General features: G+C 38.2%; 1 protein-coding gene across 17 annotated transcripts in view; it reads right to left on the reverse strand.

Moving 5' to 3' along the window:
- PKP4 (plakophilin 4) overlaps nucleotides 1-25,874 on the reverse strand; it is a 232,869-nt gene that overhangs the window by 34,697 nt on the left and 172,298 nt on the right. For 8 of the 17 annotated variants that reach the window (XM_072811080.1, XM_072811071.1, XM_072811072.1 and 5 more), the window contains 7 exons: nucleotides 24,307-24,438; nucleotides 24,004-24,194; nucleotides 20,453-21,005; nucleotides 14,780-14,968; nucleotides 12,004-12,223; nucleotides 4,772-4,904; nucleotides 3,494-3,707 (listed from right to left, as the gene is read on the reverse strand). In XM_072811080.1, coding sequence (XP_072667181.1) covers nucleotides 3,494-3,707; nucleotides 4,772-4,904; nucleotides 12,004-12,223; nucleotides 14,780-14,968; nucleotides 20,453-21,005; nucleotides 24,004-24,194; nucleotides 24,307-24,438 — 1,632 coding nt within the window. Of the gene's footprint in view, nucleotides 1-3,493; nucleotides 3,708-4,771; nucleotides 4,905-11,999; nucleotides 12,224-14,779; nucleotides 14,969-20,452; nucleotides 21,006-24,003; nucleotides 24,195-24,306; nucleotides 24,439-25,874 lie in introns of all 17 variants that reach the window. The other 9 variants (XM_072811077.1, XM_072811085.1, XM_072811082.1 and 6 more) reach the window with 6 other exon arrangements.

Genomic DNA, 25,874 nt, shown 5'->3' on the forward strand with positions numbered 1-25,874 from the left:
TGAGGGCCTATCTTTCTTGCCTTCTCGAGCCATACTTAATGTTTTGTTATTGTTCTCTGGACAGCTCCAAGGCTCAGTATTAACCCCACAAAGCAGTGAGTTCCCTGTCCCTGGGGCCCAAGCACATCATGGCGGCTATTTTATGTGGAAGCTGTATAAGGGATACATGCATTGGATAGCTGATGATGGGACAAAATTTATTTTGAGATCCCCTTCAACCCCTCTGAACTGATTCTATGGTTCATAGATGGCTTATGAGTATTCGACTCAAGGAAGAGTTAACGAAGGAGCTCAAGGATGTCTTAATTTGCAATGCTCTTTAAAAAGTAACAAAAATTACTGAACAGCTTTTAAAGGTGGTACCACTAAATTCTGGAACTGAAAAATGAACATATAATTTTTCTTATCTTCATAAATCTTGGTCTATAAATACATGCATACATGTAACACATACACAGAACTATGCTAGATTTATATTACAACTTTGTAATTTCATATTAGCTAGATAATGTTTATATACAAATCAGACTCAGGCATTCAGCATTTTGGAGCTAGAAATTCAGTTTTGAAGTCCTCTGCTCCAACTCCTTTATATATGTCAACTGAGTGAAGTGTTCACAAACTGACCACTCCCATTCCAAAGCAAAGACTACTTTTGAAGAGAATGTTTTGTAAGCAATCAGCTCTTATATCAGTATGAATTATTAGGAGAAAAAGTACAGAGTTATATAGCAATTCTTAATTTTCCCTCTCCTACAAGTATGGACAAAAATACTTAAAGCCTAAAAGCTACTGGCAGTTGTTTCAGAAAAAAAAAAAAAAAAATCAGGTTCTTGCTAGCTTTTACATTAGAAGCAATAAAATCTTTTGGAGGAACAGGGCCTTTTTGAATTAATAACACTCGTATCCTCCTTTCAAGGCTAGGGCCCATATCTTAAAACATCTTGTGTTCTCAGCAACTAATACTGGACCCACACACGAATAGTGAAATATGGAGGGAAGCATCTAAATTAGCACTTACATCTAGAGTGTACGCCAGGTAAATTAGTACATAAAAGCTCTTAGTAGTGAAGCCTGGCTATACTTCAAATAAACCAGATTTATTCTCAAATGAAAAAGAAATCACCAAACTTTCATGTACTTGCTTCTTGTTTATCACTAAATCTTACGAATTCCTTGAGCTTAGCTCAGGAAAAGCACTGCAGCCATTTTACCCAAGGATGAAACCTCAGAAACAAAAATCCCGTAAAGACATTCCTCCTGTGAGAAATTATGACAGAAGAGAAAAAGACTGCACATTTATTGTGACTAGTTAATCAAGAGAATCAAATCTGAGTAGAAGCTGTGCTTCTAACATCAGGATGTCCATGGATCTTGCAGGAAGCCCACACACATCAGCCTGCACCCTCGTTGGCTGCACAGGTATTACTGGAAGAAGGTATTTGGACAATTACGCAGAAGTTCAGAGTGACAGGAAGGAAACACCAGGCAAGGAGAGAGAGCACTCATATGCCGCATACACGCAGGTTCCTCTAAGCCTCCCTTACCACAGAGCTTAATGCTAATGTGGGGGCGTAATCACAGTGAGTGTGTTGACTTCTAGAATGGGTTTGTCTATATTCTTCCTTCTTAATTCTATCTAGCTTGTTCTAACTCTCATTAGAACATTCGTTACATACGCCAGACCTATGTAAGTGCAAGTAATTTATTTTTTGGTGTGGGACGGTTTGATGCCCTCAAAGTATTTGAGAAAGAGAAATACTAATAAATCAATATGTAATTTAGATCTGTTAAAACGTTAATATTCAAACTACACTAAGGCAGGCAGGCAGCCCACTCCAGAGTTTAGGGTTATACATGAAGTATATTCTACTTTAATTCTACTTTAATAGCATAGCAAATATAAAACACCCAGGTAACTACTATCTAGTAACTACTATCTAGTTTTGTTAAATATTAACATTTGTCTTGTTTCAGGTTTCTTTTTCTTTTTAAAGAAACAGGGCTGGAGGATACCCCTCGATCCCATTTTCTCTACCAGTGTCCCCTAGACACAATCTTGATCTAGCTTCTGTTACTCCAATGAAAAAATTTAATTTTATTGCATGTGCGTATATCGAAAACTAATGTATGGCCTCAGCCTACATATTATGGAACTTCATACCAATAGTGTCATGTTGTGCTTATCATTCTCCCACTGTTTCTAGATATTTATCTATGTTGCCATAGGTAGCTTTAATGCGCGTGGGTTTTAACCCTTGTATGTGGTTTTGCTGTGTGAATGTATTGCCGTTTATTTAACCATTTTCCTACCAGGGAATACTCACTATTTCCCCCTAATTCTCTATCATAAATAATGCTGTCAATAATTTGCTGTGCTGCAGAATTAGTCTCTCGTCTGGACCTCAAGCATCCTTGAACCATGGACAGTGCTGCAAGGTCCAGTCTCTCAAGACAAAACATCACTCACTTCCTCTTGTTCTCTCACTGCCCCCCCTGGACCACTCACTGTGCCCTCACCATGAAATGTTTCTCTCATTGTTCCCTCTTTTCAACCCTCTATCACTGATGCAGCTCAAGCTATTACCTCTAGATTACAGCCTCCCAGACACTGGTTCATCTACTTCAGATCAATCCCACACCCTGCTTTCTGCTGGAAGAATGCACTTAAAGGCCCAAACCGGTCACGCCATGCCCTATAACCACCTTCACTGTGTATGGGACACAAGTTCCTCATAAAAGTTCCCCAAATCAGACCTGCATTTCTCTTTGGCTTTGTCTTCCTTCAGCATGCCTCTTCTGCTAGAAGCTCTGACCCCATATTCCATGCTGGCTCTGAGCCTCTGCCTGTGACTGGAATTATCTCCCCAGCCAATGCTTCCCCTTCCTTTAGGGCAATTTTGGTTTCTCACTGACCAGGGAACTTCCCCACTTGTCCTCTGTGCTCCCAATGCAGCCTCCACTGAGTCCTGGTACTTGTCACATTTCACTGGCAGAGAACCACCTGTGTTCCTCCTGAGCTGAACTGCTACATGAGGGCAGGCACGGAGTTGTATTCACCTGCACATCTCCGGTACCTAGGAAGGCATCTGAGGTTCTGACGGGCATTTAAAACCTGGCTGAACTCAAGTGGAAGGTAGTCGATCCATTAAGTGTATTTTTCTTTCATAATAAAGGAGAGCTAGTTTACTGAAAACAAAGGATATTTACTATGGAATACATAATTAAAAAAAATATATTCAGTCCTGTATGCACAAGATATCTGTTAGCTGAAACTTATGCATTAATAACTGATACGAGTCAAGATGACCCTGTAGCACCGCAAGTGCTTTCTGAATCACTAGATTAAATTAGATTCAGCCTTTGTTGTAGTGACCACTGCATCACGTCTCCTACCCAGAACCTCAAACTTCTTCACACTGCCCCCGCAAAAAGACCTCATCTAGATGGGTTTCAACATTTCCTCCAGGACAAGATCACGTTGTTTACCCACCTGTAACAAGCTCCCTTACTTCTCCATCAATAGATTTTCTCAACAGTCGCAACAAGGCAGGTATTCCACCGACATTCTTCATTGCTATTTTATTTTCATCTGTAGATTTGCCAAAAACAAGGTTTCGGAGGGCACCGCAAGCATTCTTCTGAACTTCCAAAACTCTGTGGTCCAAAAGGTCAACCAGATGCTTGATTCCCCCTAACCTACATACCTAGAATGAAAAATATAAGGTACCAGGCCTGAGTGACATATGATTAATCAGTGATCAAACAGAAGCCTGTTATGGAAAGATCATGGGAAATGGACAACTCCAGATCATTTCAAAAGGTTGCTTTTTATTCTAAATAACATATCTTTTACAAACATTAAGGGCACTCTCCAAGCTGAAGCTCTTTTCCTGGGTTCATGGCATAGAAAAGGAAGGGAGAAGTAGGTGTATTAATGGCCACAGGAAGCCAGCAGAGTCCTTCTCCAACCTCCTAAACACATGGAAGGGTTATACTTCCACTTCTGAGGGCAATGGGCAAATACACAAACACAACAAAGCTGTATAAAGGATCAGAGGTAACACAGAGGAAAGGATTTCTGGCTGAAGTCACCAGGATTACAGAATTGTTTCTCTAGACTACTCTCCCTAATCTTCCATTTGTCAGTTAATCAGTATATTACATGGATATTTCTGGGCTTTATTTCCTTCACCCACCTCTGGCTCAGTAACTGGTATGTTGTTTTGTATAGTAAAAGTTGATGAAAAACAACCAAGTTCCATATGCCATTGCAGGGGGAAAATGCTAAGATGTTAAAACAAAGAACCTGTATGTCCTAGGACACTAGTCAATAACCAATGACTCATCTGAAATATTCATATAGGTTCAGTATTAGTAACTTAGGTCTGTAACTTGACCCAGTCTTGACCAGAACCTCCTCAAATATATGAGCTCACTAATTTCATACATAATTTTTATCGAATAGAATTTTGGCAAATGCTTTAAAAAGTGCAGGTTAAATTGAGTTTTGCTTCATGTTTTGTAAATCAGCTAACAGTGGACACATGATCTGAAAATGCTAACAGCGCTCCAAGAAGGATACTTATCCTGGTTTCTCCTGAGAAATACTGCAAGGCATGGTTAGGAAGTAGAGGGGTATCTGATTATCTAAATATCCCTTTGAAAGGGCCTCCGGATGGCATTTGGTAATTTCTTAAGCATGCAAGCACGTGACTGCTCAACAGAAAGGTGCTGCCTCCTGGGGCCTGCCAGGTGCTGGGGGCTGTACCTCCATTTTCACTTTGTTGTCGCCAAAGCACAGGTGCTGCAGGTAGGCGGCTGCGTTCGCCTGGACTGATGGGAACTGGTGCTGCAGCATGTGGATGACTTCAGGCAGCTCGGGATCACGCCAGGCAAACTCCCTGGGGGAGAAAAATGCTGTTTCAGAGAGGGAAGGACCAGGTTTTAACAATGCACTGAGGGAAGTGTTTGTCAGAAGAAAAAAAGCTTGGCCGGGACCAGAATTGGAAGTTATAGGACTCCTAAAATAGATAAATATAAGTAACCTTTCCCCGTGATCAACACATGCAGAGGCCTGGATGCTTTAGATTTTAAAGAAATCACAATAAACAGATGCGCAGGAAGAGACTCGAGAGAACAAAGGAAGTTGTGAAAAACGTCTCCATTCTCATTTTCCTCTTCGATTCTAATTTTATGCCTTTCTGCCTCTGTCAGAAATCTGCAGGTGCAAGGCTCAGGTAAACAAGTACACTTTAGTCAGGTGAGAAGAGAGAAAGGGACGCTGGTGGGAATACGCAGATCTGATGTCAGCCTGGAAACTGCAAATAATGTGGGACCAAAGATTTTTAAGAAACTTAATTTTTATGGTTGTTCTTGATTATAAGATAGAAGCATAGCAAATTACTTAAAAAATATTTAATCAATAACCCTATACCCAACCCAGAGAAAACCACTGCTGACATTTCCTGCTGGTCTTTTTTTCCTATTAGGTGTGCAAATGTGCACATGTGCATAAAGAACTTCTTTTTCAAAGAACTGGATCATATTAAATACCACTTCATATTTTATGAGTCTTATTCTGTGCCAGGCAGTATTCTGGGCATTTTATGTATTTAATTCACTTCTTTTTTTTTTCTTAAGATTTTATTTATTTATTCATGAGAGACACAGAGACAGCGAGAGGCAGAGACACAGGCAGAGGGAAAAGCAAGCTCCCTGCAGGGAGCCCGATGCAGTACTCAATCCTGGGACTCCAGAATCACGCCCTGGGCCAAACACAGCCGCTAAAGTGCTGAGCCACCCAGGGATCCCCTAATTCACTTATTCTTAATGCAACCACATAGAAATGGAGATTGAGACAAGAGGGAATAAGCAACTTGCCTAAAGTCATTCAACTAGCATGAGCAGTCTGCTTTCAGAGTTTGTACCATCAACCCCTATGCTACCCCAACTTCTTGTATAATGAATGTACAATCCTACTAAGCATGTACACCTTTACACTGTGCCTTTTTAGATAATATCACGTTGTTAGAATTTTCTGATGTCAACTGATTGGCTCACTGGGATCCTTGTTAAATATGAACATATGCTTACATTACATATAAGAAGACCAATTTCTTAGAAATGGTTCACAAGACAATCAATTTGCAGACTTTGATTACAGAATAAACTGTTATAAAAAATGAATTGATACTGAATAAACCTTAAGAAAAACTCTTTAAATTAGCAAGGCAGTGATACTTCTATTGCCTAGTTTATAAAGGCCTAGAGTCGTTCTTGGTCTGGGAAGGCTCCATGTATTAACTTGCTTGTCACTACAAAGGGGTAATCTAAACCTGCACACACATACATATCCATTCACACGAATAGTGAATCCTTACTATGCTGCAGGTGCTGTAGCAGGTGCCAGAGAGATACAAGCATTGAATAAGACACAGTTTCATGTAAAGATTCTTGGATGCCCAACTAAAAAAGTTTAGTCTTAATATTAATAACAGGGAGTTAATATTTATTGAGTTTGTCTGCTTTAGGCACTGTGTCACAAGCTTTATATGCATTACCTCATTTACCTTGACTTGCCCCACGAGGTAGGCACTATTAAATAACATTTGATAGAGGCAATGAACTGGGATTAGTAATGAAGTGACTGGAGGTAGGTGAAACCCAGGTAGCCTGTATGCTGACCCTACACATAAGGAATCGAATGCAGAGGTTTTGATGTAGAAGAGTGAGAGAATGCAACATTTATAAAGTCACATTTAAAAAAAAGATTTTATTTATTAATGAGACACAGAGAGAGACAGAAAGAGAGAGAGGCAGAGACACAGGCTCCAGTAGGGAGCCCGACATGGGACTCGATCCCGGGTCCCCAGGACCACGCCCTGGGCCGAAGGTGGCACTAAACTGCTGGGCCACCAGGGCTGCCCTATAAAGTCACATTTATAAGATAACTCTGGTGGCCAAGTAGAGAATGTACTAGAATCAGAAAAGATTGGTGACAAGAAGACTATCCACACATTTGCTCAAAACAAAATAGAGCCATCTCTGACCTCTCTTTCCTAAATCCTTCTTATCCAACCTAAAAGCAAGCTTTGTTGACTATCTCTAAAATATTTCATATTAATCCAACCCATCCATTCTCCCCATCTTGCTTGGCACATCTAACCGCCTCCTATATGTTCTCTCTGCTTCAAATATCACTCTCTCACCTCATCCACTCTGCACAGCAGTTAGATCATTTTCGGAAAACTGAAGCCAAAGGTGAGATGGAGAATTCTGGCTTGGGGAACAAACTGGAGGAGAGTATCATTAATAGGGACGCCTGGGTGGCTCAGCAGTTGAGCGTCTGCCTTTGGCCCAGGGTGTGATCCTGGGATCCAGGATTGAGTCCCACATCGGGCTCCCTGTGTGGAGCCTGCTTCTCCCTCAGCCTGTGTCTCTGCCTCTCTCTCTTGCTGTGTCTCTCATGAATAAATAAATAAATAAATCTTTAAAAAAAATGAAGAATACCACAAATGCCAAGAGAGGCAGGCTAACACAGCAGAAACACATAACTAGATTGCCCCTGTTGAACTTGTACGACCTTTATTTATTATGTGATTTTGAAAACTACTTAATTATTTGGAATGTTATCTTTCCCACCTGTACGGTAGGAACAATAAAATGGTCATCTCTACCTTCTTAGGTTGGCTGTGATGATTAAATTGTGCCGATATTTATTAAAATAAGTTATATATTTTGAAATATGATATGAGTGTTTTAATCATCAGCCCTAAAAAAGGGGACTATTCTAAGTTGGGTCACTCTCTCTAAAACAAATAAATTCCCTTTTATGCACTGAAACTATGTTAATTATTTCTGGTCAAAATCTGTCTAAAGCCTATTATGTAAATCTATGCTGTAATTAACAGAGTGCAAGGAGTGTGACTTCATCTTTCCTAGATGACTCACAATCATTACGAATACACATTTTTCTCCTCCTTAAATGGCACAGATATGATCAAGATTTCCGGCACCATTGGGTATCATGAGGGCCCGACAACACAAAAGGTGGGCTCCAGCTGGAGATGGGCAGTTAGGTTTGGTTGGCATCAATTCCAACCCTGATTTTCTGTAGAAATTTACCCTGAAAAGACTGCTATCAATTCATGGGCTGGCTGGATGGCATCAATGCCTGCCAGGGTTTTCTTCACTAAAACCTAGGCCCAGACTTGTTTTCAGCCATGATAGAATACATTGGTACTGGACTTTGCCCTTCCATAAAACACAACTATCCAACCAGACTAAATGTATGAAGGAACTGTTTTTAGGTCCTGGACAACAGGTAACACAAGAATGTAATGCTTGAGAGACAGGAATCATCAGCCCTGTATTCCCTGGCTTTCTGCAGGGCATTTTTGGAATCATGACACACAAAGTTGAGTCCATGAAGTAGAGCAATGGACTTACTGAACTGAGGGGGAGGCACTAGAATTTGGGGATGCCAGAGTGCTTAGAATTTGTGGGGCAGGGTACTGGAGGGAGGGAACTATGCAGGAGATTGCTCACAAGTCCTTAGTTGAGGGCTGGGCTGTCCATGGCCATAATGGATGTATGGGTCTGGTGGAGCAGCTGTTTAGGACAGAGCTGAGCACGTGCTGGGTGATGCTCGACTGCCAGGCCAGTCGGAGTGCAAACTTTACTGAGCATTTCAGGATTTGGTCTCCACAATGAACTATGCGAAAGAGTAGAAGAATACACTAGGAGTAAAACAAACCTGAAACAGACCCATCCTAGAAGACCAAAACCAATCTTGATGGGATCAGAAGCATCTGTCAGTAATTTAGTTGTCTGCCACAGCTAAACTCAGAATCCTAAGAGGAGACAGCAGAATCCAGAGTTCCTACAATGTATCATCCATAATAGTTAGCAAAGGATTTAAAGCTGCTGCACATAAAAGGAAATAGAAAAATGTAACCTACAAAGACGTCAAAAACAAAACAGAAAACCCTCCAAACAACAGAACCAAACCCAGAGAAAACCCATGTTAGAATTATCAGAGGGGGACTCTAAAAGGTCATTACAGATTTGCTCAAAGAAATAAAGGAAAAGATGTACGTAGGGAATGAATAGATGAAGAATGTCTTCTGAAACATGGAAACTATAAAAAAACTTCACTAAGGTCAAGTATCTGAAATAAAATATTCACTGGATGGGCTTTCCAATGGAGACTATAGAAGAAAAGATAATAAATGCGAAGACAGATCAATAAAAAATATCCAATATGAAGAATATAGGGAAAAAAGATTTTAAAATATAAACAGAGCTTTAGTAACCTGTAGGATAATGCCAACTTATTCCAGAAGGAGAGGAGAATGAGTTTGGGGCAGAAAAAAAAAAAATTAAAGCAATTATGGGTAAAAATGTCCCAGTTTTGGTAAAAATCATCAACCAACATTCAGAGAATCTCAGCTGAATTCCAAGCAGGTAAATGTAAAAAAAAAAAAAAAAAAATCACCCCCCCCAAAAAAAAAACCCACCCTAGGCCTGTCACAGTAAAATTGCTGAAAGTCCAAGATAAAGGGAAAAACCTGAAAGGTGGCTGATCAGAAGATGTATTACGTAATAAGAATGATGATTTCTCATCAGAAACAATAGAGGTCTGAAGACAATGAATGACATCTTTTAAAGTAGGAAAGGAAAAACCCACACTTGCCAGTCCCAAATTTTATATCTAGTAAAAATATCCTTTAAAAATAAATGAAATCAGAACATTTTCAGATAACTTAAAGCTAAGAGAATTTGTTGCTGGCAGACAAGCAACACAGGAAAGGCTAAAGGAAGGGTTTAGGTGGAAGGGAAATGGGTTGAGATGGAAACTTGAATTTATGATAAGAATATACAGGAAGAGAAGAACTATACATGGTAAACATGTAGTGAATATGAAAATCATTGTTTCTTCTCTTAATTTCTTTAAAAGGTAAACTGAATATTTACATAAAAATAGTAACACTAAATTATAAGTTTTATGATGGATGAAGCTATAAAATGACAATTATGAGGTCAAAGAGATAGTAAATGGAATTATTTTGCTGAACAGGACAGTAAATAAGCCCTGTTCAAAAGGAACACCACGAATGCTAATATTCTTTATGTCACTAACACTATCATAGTAAGTACTTTGTTACTCCTTCTAGATGTGTCATGTATACTACTAATAAATTTTGCTTCCACACTAGATAACTATAAAAAAAAAATCACAGATTTCCATTTATGTAGAAAACATCAATAACTGCTAAAGTCTTAGAAGAAATTTTCCAGGCTAATTATAATGCAGCATTAATAGTAAAGAACGTGGGCTTGGAAGTGAATAAAAATATTACGTCAAGTTTGCTATTTTCAAAACTAAAAATTAAAAGCTGTCAGGAGCTTTTTATTTTGGTTTGAATATTTAAAGTTCAGATTCACCTGGATTCCAGTTTTGTCTAGAATAAATGCACTTATTATTATAAAATAATCATTTATTCATCTTACAAAATGCATTATCAGTAAAGCTTCACATAATCAAAGCTAGCCATAACAGTTTTACGCATTAGACTACAAAATTATCATACTATGAATAGCTGAAGTGTATTATCATACATGAAATCCTCATTTATGGTGAATCAACTCATTCTAGAGGTCAAAACTGAAGTCTTTAGAGACACAGATTAAGCTCAAAACTCTAATCACACTTCACTGTCTTTCTGGATAGCTATTCTTTCCTCTCCAGGTTCAGGTGAGGTATGGTCTAAATTGCCTATAATTCAAAACCCCTTTTGGGAATTTTCTGCATCCATTAGGGTGTGTATTTTGTCATTTTGAGGTTTTAAAAAATGAAATCATATAAAAGTATTTTTGACCTAATTATATTGGAGGTACTATAAAACAAATCACTTAAAAACCCTTAAAATGGCAAGAACATGGACTAGCAGAACCAAATGTATGTATGAACTATAAAGAACTGTAGGCAAGAGTGACTAGATGCAAAGGTTTCAGTGAAGCGGTGGGCTTCCCATTCAACTCAAAAGTACTTTTATTTTGCTTTAATGAGCAAAATCTCACTCATGTTTTTAATTCACGTTTCATTAGAATAGGTTGGTAGGTTGCTAAAAATGAATTGATAATTATAACAATTTTCCAGTAAAACAACAATTCGTAGGCGAAGAGTGAATGAAATCTTGCTAATATATGCCTTCATATAACACTCAAGCTGCTTAAAATTTAGAAATAATTCCACTCTTTCGGAAATTAAAATTCTTTCAGTTTCTAAATATCTTTTTTATTTCCTGAATATTTTAAATGGCTTTCATTACAGATGAGGCTATTTTTCAAAATCAATCAAGTACTAAATGACTCACACTTATCTTAATAAAACATGCTTTCTACAAGGCGAAATAAAATTAAAAGTAGGAGACATGTATTATTAGCCAAATATTTTTTGCTTATGAGATATGAGAATTTCTTGTAAACTATCTTCTCCTAAATGGCAGAAAGCTTTTCAAAGGACCTAGTTAAAAAAAGCACAACACAGCATTGACCAGTAGGATTTAAAATGTACACAACATGGATTTTTTCCAGTTTAAATCACCATACTTTTTTTTCTGAGGCCCTCATCTAATGAGTCAGTCAGGATAAAGGGAAAGGGGTAAAATGATCCTTTAAAATCTTTCGTATAATTCAGACCAAGAAGGCTATCCCAGGGAGTTGTTTTGGTGAAGCAGGTCAGTGATGAACGCTGCAGATACTTACACAGACTTGTGCATTCTCTAACTTACTATTAAAGCATTGAAAGAAGGAATCTATCATGAAATGAACCTCAATGACCTACAGTGCTAAAATACAACCGGAGATACTAGAGATAAGGAGTTAACTGATACTATAATAGACTTGGCAACTTGAAAAAAAACAAACAAACAGAATAAAGGGACGGTTGATGCTCGTGATACTGTAGCATTCTGGAGACTCATAACCAGTACTTGCCTGGGGTCTTTCTGAATGCTGTCTATTGATGGGGATCTCGTGGTGCCATCATCAGCTGGCGCTGCATGCTGAAGCCTGTTATAATTGCACTCTTGCACTCGGTATTGTATTGGCCTGTAGGGCTCCGCGTAGGTAGCTGTTGTGTTCAGAGCATAATTATTTCTTTGGTATGTAAGGGTGCTTCGTTGGCTGGATGTCCTTTGCAGATTTCCAACACCTACTAGAAAGTCAACATTTAAAAAATGATTAGTATATTCTCTACAAGGTGATACTTTTCAAAGTAAAACTATTTTTAATTTTAAGGATTACAGTTTTTAACAATTACATAAATTGCTTAATGTTACCAATACTAACAATTTAGATTTTACCAATCTAGCTCATTAGTGCTAAAAAAGGCACTTAAGTTGTTTTTTTAAGACTTTATCTATTTATGAGACAGAAAGGGAGAGAGAGGCAGAGGCATAGGCAGAGGGAGAAGTAGGCTCCATGCAGGGAGCCCGATGTGGGACTTGATCCTCAGTTTCCAGGATCACGCCGTGAACCGAAGGCAGATGCTCAACCACTGAGCCACCCAGGCGTCCTGGCACTTAAGTTTTTAATATACACAAAGACTGTGTCAATTTTATTATTTGAAAAGAGCAAAAATAAAACTATAGATCTGCTTACATGATTGATCTTACTTATTAAGATTTAGTAACAAAAGTGAAAGGTAAATATAGGAAAAGGAATTAATTTGAGAAATAAATGGTAAAATGTCATAATTTCATTTTAGCAATAAAAACAATTATTCAAATCTGTAGATAATTGAGATCATCAAACTTCGAACACGTAGTGTAACAGGTTATTTTGATATGTATTTTATTTATAGACCTTTGAACTTTGGTAATATTGGAAAATTTATTTCTTAAGAAAGAAGACTGATATAGCAAATTCTTCTGTGGCTACTCCCTTAAATTTTTGCATCATGCTATGTATAAAGGTACCATATGCTGTATATAATAGTTTTTTCTTAATTATTGCAGAAGGTATCTCTCCAATGACTGCAAACATATTCTTCCCACAATTAAATGATTTTATTAACATCATTTTCTTAATCCTATGAAAGAAATTCCTTAGGAGTTCCTTTCCATTTGTTAGATAGGATGATGAATCATGAATCAGTTAATAAAGCCAATCAGATCTTAAAAAATTCCTCAATTTACAGCATGTAACACGTGCAATAGTTCTTCATTCATATTTATTAAAAATTGGTACGTTCTATTAGAAGAAAAATCCTGCAGTGGACCAAACCATCAGTTTCTGGCAAAGAATCAATTCAGATAGTCTCTTCCCTCCTAGTGTTCTGGGAGGTACGTCTGCTAGAGCTATGCCTTTGTGGGGTTACCACTGTGGGCATGTTAATAAATCTTACTATCTCTCTTTTTTTTAAAAAAGATTTTATTTATTTATTTATTTGAGAAAGAGATAAAGAGAGAGCGAGCGAGCAGGGGGAGTTAATTTCCAGTAGACTCTGCACTGAGCCCAGAGCCTGACACAGGGCTTGATCCCACAACCCTGAGATCATGACCTGAGCTGAAACCAAGAGTGGGATGCTCAACCAACTGAGCCACCCAGGCACCTCTGTATGATCTCTTTTTTTAATTTAAAAAAAAAATTTTTTTTTTATTTATTTATGATAGTCACAGAGAGAGAAAGAGAGAGAGGCAGAGACACAGGCAGAGGGAGAAGCAGGCTCCATGCACCGGGAGCCCGATGTGGGATTAGATCCCGGGTCTCCAGGATCGCGCCCTGGGCCAAAGGCAGGCGCCAAACCGCTGCGCCACCCAGGGATCCCCTGTATGATCTCTTTTTTTAAAAAAAAGGGGGCCTCTTGGGATTCCATGAGCCAGACCTGCAGTATAATCTGACGGGTCATGTGGCCATAGGCTATAGCTTCTGCTCTACCAGCCACTATGGTGTGGTATAAAAGTGACAGTGGGGATGCAAGGGTGTGATGTACTAGCTCCATATTTTTATAAATACAATTACTGTATTCTGTCCCAGACTGAGTCCATCATGAGGAATATATATTTCACATTCTACACTTAGACGTTCAGGGGAAATCTAGTATCTAAAAAGGAGTAATACGAAATGTACTTGGGCTGCACAGATGCTAAATTAAAGATAGGCAAATAACTTATCAAGGGATCTTCTCTACATACACGTTCCAGGAAACAAAAGCACAAAGGAACATCCCAACAAAGGTTTTCCTTTCTATATCCGATATATTTCAAATCCAAGGAGAGTCAGATTCGTAGCTCTACAAACTTATTTGTGAATCAACAGTATAATTACTACGTTCATTTTTTTTTTTAAATTTTTATTTATTTATGATAGTCAGAGAGAGAGAGAGAGAGAGAGAGAGAGAGAGAGAGAGAGGCGGAGACACAGGCAGAGGGAGAAGCAGGCTCCATGCACCGGGAGCCCGAAGTGGGATTCGATCCCGGGTCTCCAGGATCGTGCCCTGGGCCAAAGGCAGGCGCTAAACCACTGTGCCACCCAGGGATCCCAATTAATATGTTCATTGATTAGATTAAACTAAGGTAAAAAATATGTCACTTATAAACAGGTACAATACGAACTTGTGCTATTGCTTATCTATTGGCTGTCACAGCTGCTCATCTGACAATCAAATGGGCACTGTGATTTCTTACTACCAGAGCATCCAATCTCAAGAAGAACTTCTGCTCTTGGGCCTGTGCATTTGGGAAACGAGCTGAATGGTGCCGAGGCCCACCTGAACCTGTGCGGTACAACGCTGTCTGTGATCCTTGGAGCTCCACAGTCCCGTGGTTTGGGCTGCGGTACACTGGGCTGTAATAGGTCCTCCCCTCATATATCGGAGTGATGTGCAGGTCGGGAGACACAGCCGAACGAAGGTCTTGCCCAAGCTGGCTGTGCTGACTAGCATAGGAACTTCGTAAGCCTAGAGGAGGGAAAATCACATCATTAAGAAATTGAGAAAATTCTGGTGAGGTTAAAAGCCTTATTAATAGGACCTTACCAATAGGACCAAATGTTAAGTCTAAACACCAAACCTACTGAGTTTTACAAGAGGATGCCAGATAAAGGTAAATTTTCTAAGAAAAAATAAGTTATTAGATGGTTTGATACTCTGAAATTCATTCCCCAACGGTAAGCTATTTTATCGCGGTGACAGAAAAGAGAATGCCCTCTTCTACTGTTACACAATTTCCCTTGTTCAAACATAAGAACACTGGTTTATACCATTCTCTTTGCTGCTCTGCAGGACTGGACTACCAGCTCTTGCAGCAGGGCCCACCATGTCCCACACCTCTTAAATCTCAACATCTAAGACAATGTCTACATAACAGTGTTTAGTAAAGGCTAATGTTTAAGAACACTTTAGAAATATGTCTTTCAACTCACTCATGATTTTTACAGGAAAACATGAAATTTTCTGTTATAAAATTAGACTATTATCAGTGGACCAATAACATTTATTATTATGAGGTATTGTTTTACTATTTGTTGGCTTTGTATTTTTCTCTGCTTTTTAAACATAGTTGTTTTGGCAGGAACCCACATACTAGATTCTGGTTTACCTTCTTTCTAGTACAAAAGAAAAGCATAAAGTTAGTACATTAATATTAAATCATTTGAAAAATTCTTTCATTCAAACTGTTAATAATGGAAGTTTACAGATTGGACTTGTGATAAAAAAAAGTACACAGTTCAAACCCAAATATTAAAGAAATTGAATTGGTAACAGTCTGTATTATGATGCTCAGAAGTTTGTGATTTATCATCATCAGTAAGTAAAATCTGTCACTTGGTAAGAACATTAAAGTTATGTTCTAAATATGAGCAAAAGAAAGCACAAACGTATCTGAAGTTAGCATTTACTTGCTTTTAAAATGACTGCAAATAATTAACACAGTAACTAATTACAAAAAGATAGGATCATTCACCTCCTATTAGCTCAGTTAATCACATGATACCTAAAGGCAAATGGGCCTGAACATGAATGATAATGTTGCTTGTGAGGAGTGGGAAGAAAGTTTAATATGCAGAATTTCCTTTTTAAAAAAAATATTTAATTTATTTATTCATGAGAGATACAGAGAGCGAGGCAGAGACACAGTCAGAGGGAGAAGCAGGCTCCCTGCAGGGAGCCCAACACAGGACTCAATCCTGGAACTCCAGGATCACTTCCTGAGCTGAAGGTAGAAGCTCATCCACTGAGCCACCCAGGCGTCCCAATACGCAGAACTTCTGGGATGAATGATTATTACCTACCCTGGACAGCAATGTGACATGGAAAGAAACTAAATGGACCAATACAGGTTTTAGCTACTGGCTCTCCACTTACAAGATCATGGGCTTAAACAATCATACAATTGGGATTATCTGGCCAAACCTCATTTCAAAACCAAGGAAACTGAGAGCCCAAAAGGAAATGTGATTTGTCTCCATCAGAGAACTACTTATTTGTAGGGCTGAGAAGGAACACACAACACTGGCTACAGCTAATCCTCAAGGTTCAAGGAGACATGGCGTGAGAGGTCTTGAACCTGGCAGAGCCCTCAAAGAGCACAGAATTAAGGGGCAAAGTTAGCCCACCAGGGGTACGTGGAAGCCAACGTAACTCTAAAGATGGTATTAGGATTGTTACTGTAAAGTTCTCATTTGGAGATTCCAACTTTTTATTCACTTGTAGATTTCTTGTTCTGGGGCAGCCCCGGTTGCTCAGCGGTTTAGCGCTGCCTTCAGCCCAGGGCCAGATCCTGGAGACCCAGGATCGAGTCCCAGGTCAGGCTCCCTGCAGGGAGCCTTCTTCTCCCTCTGCCTGTGTCTCTGCCTCTCTCTCTGTGTCTCTCATAAATAAATAAATAAAATCTTTAAAAAAATTTCTCGTTCTTAGCAGAGGAAAGCTCCATTGCTTTACGGAATCCATGAGTATTCTGAGGAAAGGTGCAGACATTGTTTTTGTTAATGGTGATATAAAGTGGGCAGTTAAATACACCTGGTCCTTGGCAATCTTTTCAATACAAGGTGCTATTTTGACACTCCATAGAGCCACAAATACTTGTGATTTGCTGTGGGATTCTGTAAATCACTCAACACTGTAGGCAAGCCAAGCCCCGGATGCTCTTGAAATTGCCTGAGCTCCCATGGCCCCACTACCCTCCCTGGTAATGTGAAATAAGAACAAAGCCTTCTGCATCATTCTCAGAATGTTACAATCTCACGGTGCAAGCATCTGGTAGATTCTTTGCTGGCAACTATGAGGTATGATATGATTTTTAAGTATTTGTAAATATTTACTATAATTTCATGGGAAAGGTAACAAAATGAGGTTGTTGTTAACTCTAAAAAGCATCCAGCAAATATTCACTTGTTTTAAGATTATTAGTGAGATGAAATTACTATATGTGGCATACGATAATGGAAAATAAAAGCCTTAGAATTAGAGTGAAATATAGTACTTTTTGATTTTAGAAATCTTTGTGAATAACAAAACAGCGATGGTTACTATCTTTGTTCACCTGTTCGTGTACACACACAAATAAAACTCAAATGTCCTATACATTTACATTTAAAAAGAATCACAAAATTGCATTGCTTCTATAGAATAACTAAAATGATTATGTGTAGAAAATCCACTATAACTTAGGTATCTTTTAAATTGGAAGACAAATAATTTCTTCTTTAACTATTATTAGAAATAATTTTTCCAGAAGTATTCACACAAATTTATTTTTAATAGCCTTCTCTCTCCCTCCAAATAATGGAAAAGACTGATCTTCCACAATATTATTTACCTAACCAATAGTTTCTATTTGCAATACCACAAATACATATCAGTTTACCTATTACAGTGACATATACTCTGTGATTTAAAATCTTTATATTTAAGACACTGGAAATAGACATAAATTTATCTCCCAAATGGTATTCTTTGTATTCTCGAAACTTTTCCTGACATGCTCTGATTTTACTAAAATGAATATTTTAGAGCAGGCATATTTTTCTGTTGTAGGAAGTAATTTATACACATATTATATCATCACTTAAATTATTATAAACAAATATGCAAGTGTCTGAATCTATTATAAAATATTGCTTCAGGCTTATCAATTAGAAGGTTATTAATCCTCTGAAGTCAAGAACCATAGTAAATATCGTGACAAGCACAACACTTTCCAAAGTAAGAATAAAAGAAAGGAATTCACAAAATAGGACCCACATTCAGAATAAGTGGGCAGGTAGATGATGAGAAGCAAAGCTTCTCTAGAACTTTATTTATTTATTTATTTATTTATTTATTTATTTATTTATTTATTTAATTTTTTTTATTTTTAGTTTTCATTTTTTTTTTTCTAGAACCTTTATAAGGAAACTCTTTGCTTCTTTTGAAGACTGTAGTCGACTAGGGAAAAAAAAAATCTGTGATAGTCTAGGTCTGCTTTTCTCCCCCCGTGAAACAGTCTAATTTTACCTGCAATGTCAGAAGGCAGGCGTTTTAAACCAAAGGAGACCATCCGTCTTGGGGTTAAACATAGACAGTAATTTATGTGCTCACTTCCTTTCCTCGGTTTCTACTTCACTCTACTGCAAACATAGATTTCTGCATAGCTGTTCTATACATACACAGGGGGGAATACAGAAATTCTCAGAACGATTTATCTTTCAAGGTTTCCTTGGGAGACAGAATTTCATAAATGATTCCTACCTCACTTTGCTGCAGACTTTCAGAGGCATGCTAGAAAATATCTAAGCCAAGTGCTCTCCTCTGATGATTGAATGAAAAAAAGGTGGTTTCTCCACTAGTACTTTATCTGAGCTCAAGTTCTAGTTCAATTTTAATTCTTCATGCAAAATTATTCAACTAGAAAATCTCATAAAGGCTTTATCTTTCTCAGAAGCCATAGGAAAAGGTATTAATGTTACTATACAAAATAATACAAACTCGTATAAATAAGAAATACCAAAAACAAAGTAAAAAATCCTACACTTGTGGTTTGCAGAAAAGAAACAGAATGGCTGATAAACATGTACAATCTTCAATCTTAGTCATAACTCAATAAAGGGCATTTAAAACAATGAGATGCAGCTTTTAACCTACCACACTGGCAAAGACGAAGCACTCTGACAATGTGCAGTGCTAGTGAAGGTCTAGGAGAATACATAGGCTCAAAACTAGTGGTGGAAATAGAAATTTATGCAACTTTCCTGGAAGGCAGGAGGTATGACAATATTTAAGAACAAATACACATATATTTTGACTTAGCAATTTTACTTAAAGAAATGAATCCCATAGTTATCTGAGTAGTGCAAAATATGCAAGAACAAAATAGAACTAACTATATATATTGCATGGTTGTCTCTACTATCTAAAAATGAAAAAACAACCCAAATGTCCATTAATAAAGTAGAGATAAAAGGAATTTTATCTATAAAAATGGGGGTCATAGGCATCTCTTGACAGAATGGAGCTCTTAGACATATTAAAAAAAGAAGATATATATATTACACATATTTACATATGTATAAGGTATTTAATATATATAAATATATAACAGAATTCCCATCAGTATAAAACACAATGTGTGCACATTTGTATGTAATATATGAACTTATATATGTAAACACAGAACCCTCCACTGATGAGTGGGACTGGTTAAGGGTCGAGGAGCCTGAGATTTTTCATTTCTCATTTCACATTTTCTTACATAGTTTTAATTTTTTCCCCATTGTGTATAAAATGGGGAAAAATGCAACTTACTTTAAAATGCAACTTAAAACACTAACTAAAGATAAACTTCATTTTGATAAAAAGAACTATGTCTATACATTATGTGGGAAATCCTCCATGAAACTACCCTGAAGGAAATGGCTATAGTATCAGGCACCTTGCTGGTGTCTTTCTGATTTAATCTGAGTCGCATTTGAAGGTAATCATAAGAGCTTTGTGAATTTCCCAATAGGAAGCTAAAATCAAGGCAGTAGGTGAGAAAAATCCATATTCTATACCATTATAGCTTTTCTTTTAAAAAAGCTAAATATTTAAAGAGATATTCTGATGCCATCTTTTAACATCATTTAGGGGTTTGGATATGAGTAAGCTTATCTAGTGAAAAATCTTTCACTAAAAAACAAAAACAAAACTGGATAAACAGCCTAGAATTACAACCAGTGCTTCTAAAATGCAAAAACATACTTTTTGTACCCAATGTTGGGAGGGGGAGGTTTTTGGTTGATATAAATGTATATAGTTTCATGCACTAAGAATTATAGAGCCTGAAAGACAAGTCAGTGTGAAGTTAGCAGTGTAAAGTCTGAGATAAAAACATAAGCTTTCCCATGTTATCATGCTCTGTTTCAGTGACGATCACGCACAAGATTTCCTCATCCGGCTTTATGTCGTGCTGTCACTTGCACTCACCTGTCAGGCTGTCTGGCCGAGGTGGAACCATTCTTTCGTAAATTTCATACTGCTGCTGTCCATATTGTTCCATGTCGTGAGCAGTCCTTTGCAGCGAAGGTCCCAGATGTTGTGGTACAGCGGTCATCCCTGAGCGTTTGGGGGACGACGACCCCACCTGGCCTTGGGATGGGGAAGCTACTCGAGTTTGTGCATCCATCAGAGTCAGTGGGGACCCTACTCTGGCGGTCGTTTGGTACTGTGGGGTTGGTCCGTTGGGATTGGAGGTCTGCCGGGAGGTGACTGACCCAATCCGTCGCACAGCTGTAGGGGAGGCGGGTCTCTGTGCAGAGTACGGAGAGGCTGCCCGCTGAGCAGGTAAGGTAGTGGAGGAATATGCACTGGGGTTCAGTGGTCGGGGGTCGGTCACTGACGGAGAGCCAAATCCACTACCCAGAGAAGTTCTCAGTGACCCCCTTGAAGGAGACACGCCTGTGCTGATAACATAAGAAGGAGACTGTGCTCTAGATGGAACTGAACTAACTCTTCTCATGGCCCGATTGGCTACTGATGGCTGATGAAAGGGGGAAAAAAGAGAACGGGTTTATCCAGGGTTTTGTGTCCACTGTCATTACAGAAAAAAATGCACATAGCTCACTAAAGACTGAATTCACTGTCCTTTCCTTTTTATGCTTTAGAGCTGGGTATTTGTTCTTACTGTGCTTTTCTTGGCCTACCTTCTTTTGGTAGTTTAACCTCTACCTTTTCCCCTTCAGAATACTAAATCAACCAGTAAAGAGAGATCCAAAGATACTTAATATTCATTTTTCTTTCACCTTTATTTTTTTTACCCTCCTGCCTATGCATTTTTCACAATGGATAAAATGTTGTATTGACATCTGCAACAACATGGGTGGATCTAAAGGACATAATGCTAAGTGAAATAAGTCAGACAGAGAAAGACAAATACCATACGATTTCACTCATATGTGGAATTTAAGAACCAAAACAAATGAAGAAACAAAGAAAAAAAGAGACCAAGGAAGAAAAAAAACAGACTTTTAAATATAGAGAACAAACTAGTGGTTGTCAGAGGGAAGGTGGGTAGGAGGGTGGATGAAATAGATAAAGGGAATTATGAAAACACGGTGATGAGCACTGAGTAATATACAGAATTGTTGAATTGCTATATGGTATACCTAAAACTAATATAACACTGTGTGTTTGGCCAAGGTACTGCATTTATGTAAAACAAAACAAAACAGTATTTGAATGCATCAATCTAAATGTGACTAGAGGAGTGTCTATAATTAATTCATCTTTATGGGTTGGCCCCATTAACAAAAGGAATGTGTTCTTTCAATGTGGAATAAATGAATGTTTGGATAGGGCCTGGGGTCCAAAGCTCTCCTTGGTGAATCTACTGTCAAGGGACAGCCTGGTTGCACAGGTGCTCTAGCCAAATTTCTTCCTGTAGCTCAAGTGTGGCTCCTAGTGATTTTGTCCATTTCTTTCTACCGCCTTTTGAACTATAAGCTCTTATCTTTAGCTGGTGGATTTAGAGAGATGCAAAAAAGTACCCCAAAATCTGTTGCAGCAAGGAAAATGCTCAAAGTCTCTGGTGGGTTCTTCACTAGCCAGCTGGAAAAGACCAGAATGGGAAATGAAGAACATTTCTGCCATGGCTGGTCCTTCTATGAATCTGTAGATTCACTCCTGCAAGCACTAGGTCTCAGATGCCTTTTGTAATGCAGCACAACAATGAGGGATGGGGGCTGGACGGGGGCACTGGCCTGAGAGGAACAGGCATAGGATGAGACAGTAGGGCACTGAATTCCAAGCCCAAGACCAGGCTGCTGGAGTACAGTTCCCACCAACTCCCTTTCACTTTTAGCTGGGGCTCTAAGGAAACAGGAATAAGGCAAGGATTTTATAGACTCTTAGATGTCGTTAAGGGAAAGAATGCTTTGTCTCCATGCATCATAAGCAAGTGAACTAGCTGACACACCTGCTCTGACACCTCAAGTGTGTTCAAACTCAACAATTCTAGGAAGGCAACAGCCATGGAGAGAAGATCTGGGGTAGGAAAGCAATTGTAAATAAACAACAAGGCAAGAAAGAGGGAGTTTGCAAATTAGTAGACAGTTGGAAAATTAAAATCTGTGCTTGGGGTTTAGAAATAGTGCTAAAAATAAGTGAAGAAGATCTCACATATGAGCGGTTTCCTACCAAAATGGGATACTTGGTCCAAAAGCTAGAAACGTGTTGCCCAGACTACATGCAAATCGAGTTTTAGAGACCCCCTTGCAACCTAATTCTTCAGCTCTAGGAACAAAATAAACTTACTGTAAGTTAAAAAAAAAAAAAAAAAGAGGTAAGTACCAAGTACCCCACTTTTAGGGAGAAAAGACAATTTCTCTAGTTAAGACAATTTTTCTAGTTAAGATAATTATTATTCTAAAGTGTGACTTCAAGCCAGCTGACATAAAAATTCACCCAAGTGGATAAACTCCTGTAAGTACCTAGTCCAAAGCTTCTCAAACTTTCCTATCAAACCATCCCTAATGGCAAAGGAACAAATGTATACTCTAAGGACTAGGGGTGCAGCTTGGCTTAAAAATTCATGCACTATATTTTTGCTTAATACAGAACTATTTTTCATTACTTAAGAATTTCTCCTAAATTGTTGAGCCGAAGTTTCAAAGTCCTCCTGTGTTTCTCCTTTGGTGCAGGGAAGCCTGGCCCACTGCAGTGTTATACGCAGGGCTTCCTCTATTACATTATGGGAGGATTAGTGTCTGCCTAACTTCTTTGATGATCTTGCCATTTTTTAGCTCCAGAGAAACCACTGGGGTACTTGGACAGACTGTTATCCCCACTGGTTACTGCCACCCTGCTTCCATTAATTCTGGCACATGTTAGTGGACTGATGGGAATGAAGTGGCAATGAGTGAGGAGCTAATGAGTTTTTATAAAAACGTACACAGGCCATCTCTTTTTTTGACCCACAAGTTAGAAAATCCTAACTTAACAGAATGGCTACACTTGTACATGATACCTTTCTATAGGCAAGAATATCCACATTTTAACAAAGAAATGGGATTTCAGGGAATAATTCCACAGGTGAAGGCAAAAATCTTTGGTTAGAAGGGGCCAGTCCTATTTTATTCAGGTGTTGGAATAGTGCTTAGGCCTCTAGGACTCTTTAGAACATACTGGAGCTCTAGTATTTTTAGGAACGCACATCCCTATGGGATTACAATATTCTACCCAGTTTTCTCACACTCCTGCCCTGGACTCTTCCTTTTATGCCAAACTTGCTTCTTCTAGGAGAATTATTCTCTTGTATTGAAATTTATCAGAATTCATTAATATGAGCTCCTAAATAATTCCTACAAGTTTTTTTTTAGTATCACAGACCTGAAAAGTGTTAAAATGATTTTGCTACTTTGCCCATTCTATAAAATAAAAATGTAAGTAAGTATTGGTTTTATTTCTAATAAAGAATATTTATAACAGGTATTCAGTTAGGAGGGTATTTCCTCACAAGGATCTTGATGTGCTTGCCTTACCTGAACCAGTGTTTGTCCTTCAGCTCTTGAGTTCCTCACCAAATGGTTATTAGTTGATCCTATGAATGAATGCTGGGGTCTATTATCTGCTTTACTCAAATTCTGGCTATTGTGGAAACTTGCTGCTTCCTGGTATCCACTGTCAGAATAAGAATTCATTTGTGTTGAACTTCTTGAGTTACCCAATGATCCTGCAGGAATGAAACCAGCAGAAAATATCTTTATTTTACACTTCTGATGCTCATTTTCAAATAGCACACAAATTAAAAGCAAATCCAATACTTAAAAGATAATACAACAGACCCTCACTTTCATGGAGAGATGTCTGTTCTGGTGAATAGAGGGTCCCCTGTTCTGGCTCTGTCCTGATGAGATAGTTGTTGGGATGGACAGCGTCAGAAACTCTAGGTTTGTTTACACCAGTATTTGGCACATCTGTAAGAAGATAAATTTAATCAGCTAAATCTAATGACAGTATTACATTAAAACTTGCTAAAAAGGTTCAGATATTTGTAACTTCTTATAATTTAAGTCAATACAAAACTATTTTCATTGTAAACTGCACAATCATTTAGACTCTTTTCTACACGAAAGTGTTCAATAGACTCATTTTATTAACATATTTTTCTAAATTTTATGGCAATTGTCTATCCTGATTACCACCCCAAGTTAACTTACATGTTATACAAAATTAAAATCTGAAAACTGACTTTGTTCCTCCTTGGAAGATTCACTTCTCGGGTGACTTCCTCCAAGAGGAAGACTCTGAGTAAGAATGGTGGTCACATGTTTAATAAAAGATCCTCCATACCTCCAAATGTTTGAAATAAAAACTTGCATGTTTATATTATTGAGCTTGGTAATGAAACCTCTGAAGGCAGAGCTAGGTTTTTATGTTATACTTCATGTTATATAAAATCAATGGAACTCTGTACATTGTCTACAGAATTACAAATGATGGAAACTTTAATTTTTTATCCATTTCCTTTCCTTATTTTTAGTTTTTTTCTGAATCAATATAGACAAATCTAAACCTTATCCTCGTTTCCTCTAGCCAAATCCATCTCTCCCATTATCTCTTACTTTCAACAGTATCATTTTGTCATCTTGATCTTAAAACTATTTCTCTCCTTCTCTATTCCTACTTCCATTTTGTATGCTGTAAATTGAAGTGGTGTAAATCATACTGCGTCTCCCCATTTCCATTCAAACGTGACCTCTTTTCTCTAGTACTTTCAAAATATATTTGCCCACGTTCTGATTATCTTCAGAAGTCTCTTTCCTCAAATTTAACCCTCAGATTGCTAACAAACATTTTCAAGAACACTGCTTCACTCTCTCTTTAAAGATTTACATGAAGTCTATCACATTCTGGTCCAAGGTACAATCCTAAGGATTTCAGTGTTCTCATTTGTCTTTCCTTTCTAACTTTCTTCCTTTAACTATTATGGCCCTAAGAAAGCAGCTATGTGAAAAGATACGCGTGTGTGTGTGGGACACAGGGAGCACCTGGGGGAAAGGAGCTTAGGAAAAGTTTCCCAAGGGAGGTAAAGTGTGTCCCTTCTATCCTACACTTGAACTCTCTCTCCATTAGAGTGTAGGAACAGGGCGAGCAGGGAGTTTGGTCTGGTCTGCTTACTGGTATCTCCTAAGTGCCCAGGACATGTAGACTGTGTGCAGTCGGTGACCAGTAATATCTAACAAACAAATTCGCAGTAAGAAGAGCAGCTTCTTTATTGAGTGCTGATTCACGCCTGGCATTGTGCTATGGCTTTATTATACTCAGTAAAGTTTATCTATGTAAAGCAAAGTAAAACTTGTAAGCATTGCTGATCAAGCTAGTTTGGAAAGTGAATATAAAGTTTATAGGA

This window comes from Canis lupus, chromosome 34, assembly GCF_048164855.1.
Source record: "Canis lupus baileyi chromosome 34, mCanLup2.hap1, whole genome shotgun sequence".
Taxonomy (NCBI): domain Eukaryota; kingdom Metazoa; phylum Chordata; class Mammalia; order Carnivora; family Canidae; genus Canis; species Canis lupus.